This window comes from Vanessa cardui, chromosome W (assembly GCF_905220365.1).
Source record: "Vanessa cardui chromosome W, ilVanCard2.1, whole genome shotgun sequence".
Lineage (NCBI taxonomy): Eukaryota > Metazoa > Arthropoda > Insecta > Lepidoptera > Nymphalidae > Vanessa > Vanessa cardui.
In genome coordinates this window covers 3,575,263-3,576,896 of record NC_061153.1, presented here as the reverse complement: position 1 = coordinate 3,576,896, position 1,634 = coordinate 3,575,263, and the positions used below count along the sequence as shown (strand labels likewise).

At 33.6% G+C, this 1,634-nt stretch overlaps 1 protein-coding gene across 1 annotated transcript; it reads right to left on the bottom strand.

The window, feature by feature from the left end:
- Positions 1-246: 246 nt before the first annotated feature.
- On the bottom strand, positions 247-1,160 carry LOC124542442. Its single transcript, XM_047120390.1, has one exon. It carries the CDS (start codon positions 994-996, stop codon positions 247-249), a length of 750 nt encoding a protein of 249 aa, XP_046976346.1. The 5' UTR covers positions 997-1,160.
- Between the last annotated feature and the right edge of the window lie 474 nt (positions 1,161-1,634).

The window sequence follows — 1,634 nt, the reverse complement described above, 5'->3', positions numbered from 1 at the left end:
ATAAAACTATAAGTCGGTAAAATAATTAATAAAATAACTTTTAGTTATGCTGTTTTGTTTCATTACATCCTAAACTTTAAAATAATAGTAATAGTTTATGTCTTTCTTGTTAAAAAAAATATGTTGTAGGGGTACAAACTATCGGTCTGTAACACCGTGCGCGAGTATAGGTGTTACAAAATTGGCGCGAGTATAGGAAGGTTAATGAAACACCAGTAATAATAAATAGAAAAATATAGTAAATAGTTACTTCTTTAAGTTCCTTTTCGGTCGGACTCCCTGCGAATTCTTGTTCTCTTGGGTATTGGTGTTGGATGAGGTTGCAGTCCTAGCTGATACTTGTTGAGACACCGTAGCAGTGGAATACGTATTCAGCTCCGCCATAGACGTAATTTGGTGACGCTTACCATCTGGACCAATAATAACTATGCTGCCATCTCTAGTCCAACATTTGTTGATACCAAGACGCTGTCTGGCAGCAACGAAGACGTCATGACGTTCCTTTGTTAGGAACTCGGACAGTGTAACCCCAGTGTTCTTCAGATTGGTTTTTGCATACCATACTTTGTTACGTATGATTGGATCTTGGAACTTAATAAGGATGACCCTTGGTTTCTCAGGAGCCGAAGAACCCAAACGATGGCAGCGACTGATAGAATCCACTGATAACTCTGGCAGCTTGAGATGTTCAGACAGCAGCTGACTGACATAAGCCGATAAATTTTCTTTCTTGGCTTCCGGAACCCCATGCACCAGGAGCATTTTCCGTCTACTTCTCATTTCCATTTGATCACACTTTTTGGAGAGGAGCTCGACTTGCAGCTGCAGTCCTTCCAGAGCAGTTAAGACAAAACTCCGGAAAGCATTAAACTGGGAGACTATGTCGGAAGTCGGACTGGCGGCTGGCATATTAGAATTCAAATTTTGTTGGAATTCAGCCATTTTAGAGTTGAAATGTTCTGTTAGTTGTGCAATTGAGTGTTTAATAGAGTCCATTATTAATCTGATCTTCGGTAAAGACAATAGTGATTGTGGTAGTTAATTGAACTTTAGTTGTCTGTTGTTTAATATGTGTTTTTATACTTGGATTAGATAAAGGAGTCACAGCTGACACGTATGATGAATGCTTAGCACATTTTACCAGGTGTTAATTATTTTTAAATTAATTAATATAATATTATGCATTACATACATAAGTTATGTATTTACATTAAACAATAAATATTGTTTAATTGTTTGTTTTAATGTACCCATTAATTGAAAAAGTATGAATAACAACAACATAGTATATTATTAAGCAATGATAATGTTTTTGAAATTGGTTATTTATTAGTGTTCAAAACAAACCACTGTAGTCAAGAGTATTCATATTTATTTATAGTTTTTTTTTTTTATATAAAATAATGAAGAAATTTTTAATCATTCTCAAATCAAAATTATTTTACAAAACACAAAATAAAAGATACTAAATAAAGAGATAAATCGATTTTTCTTATTATATATATTGTTAGAATTAAATAATTAGAAAATTAATTATATGGATATGTAGATTGCAGTTTAATGCATGGCCACATGTTTCTTGGATGTTGTCTGTCTGCACCAAATCATCATTAATAGCTTAGCTGCTCCAAATA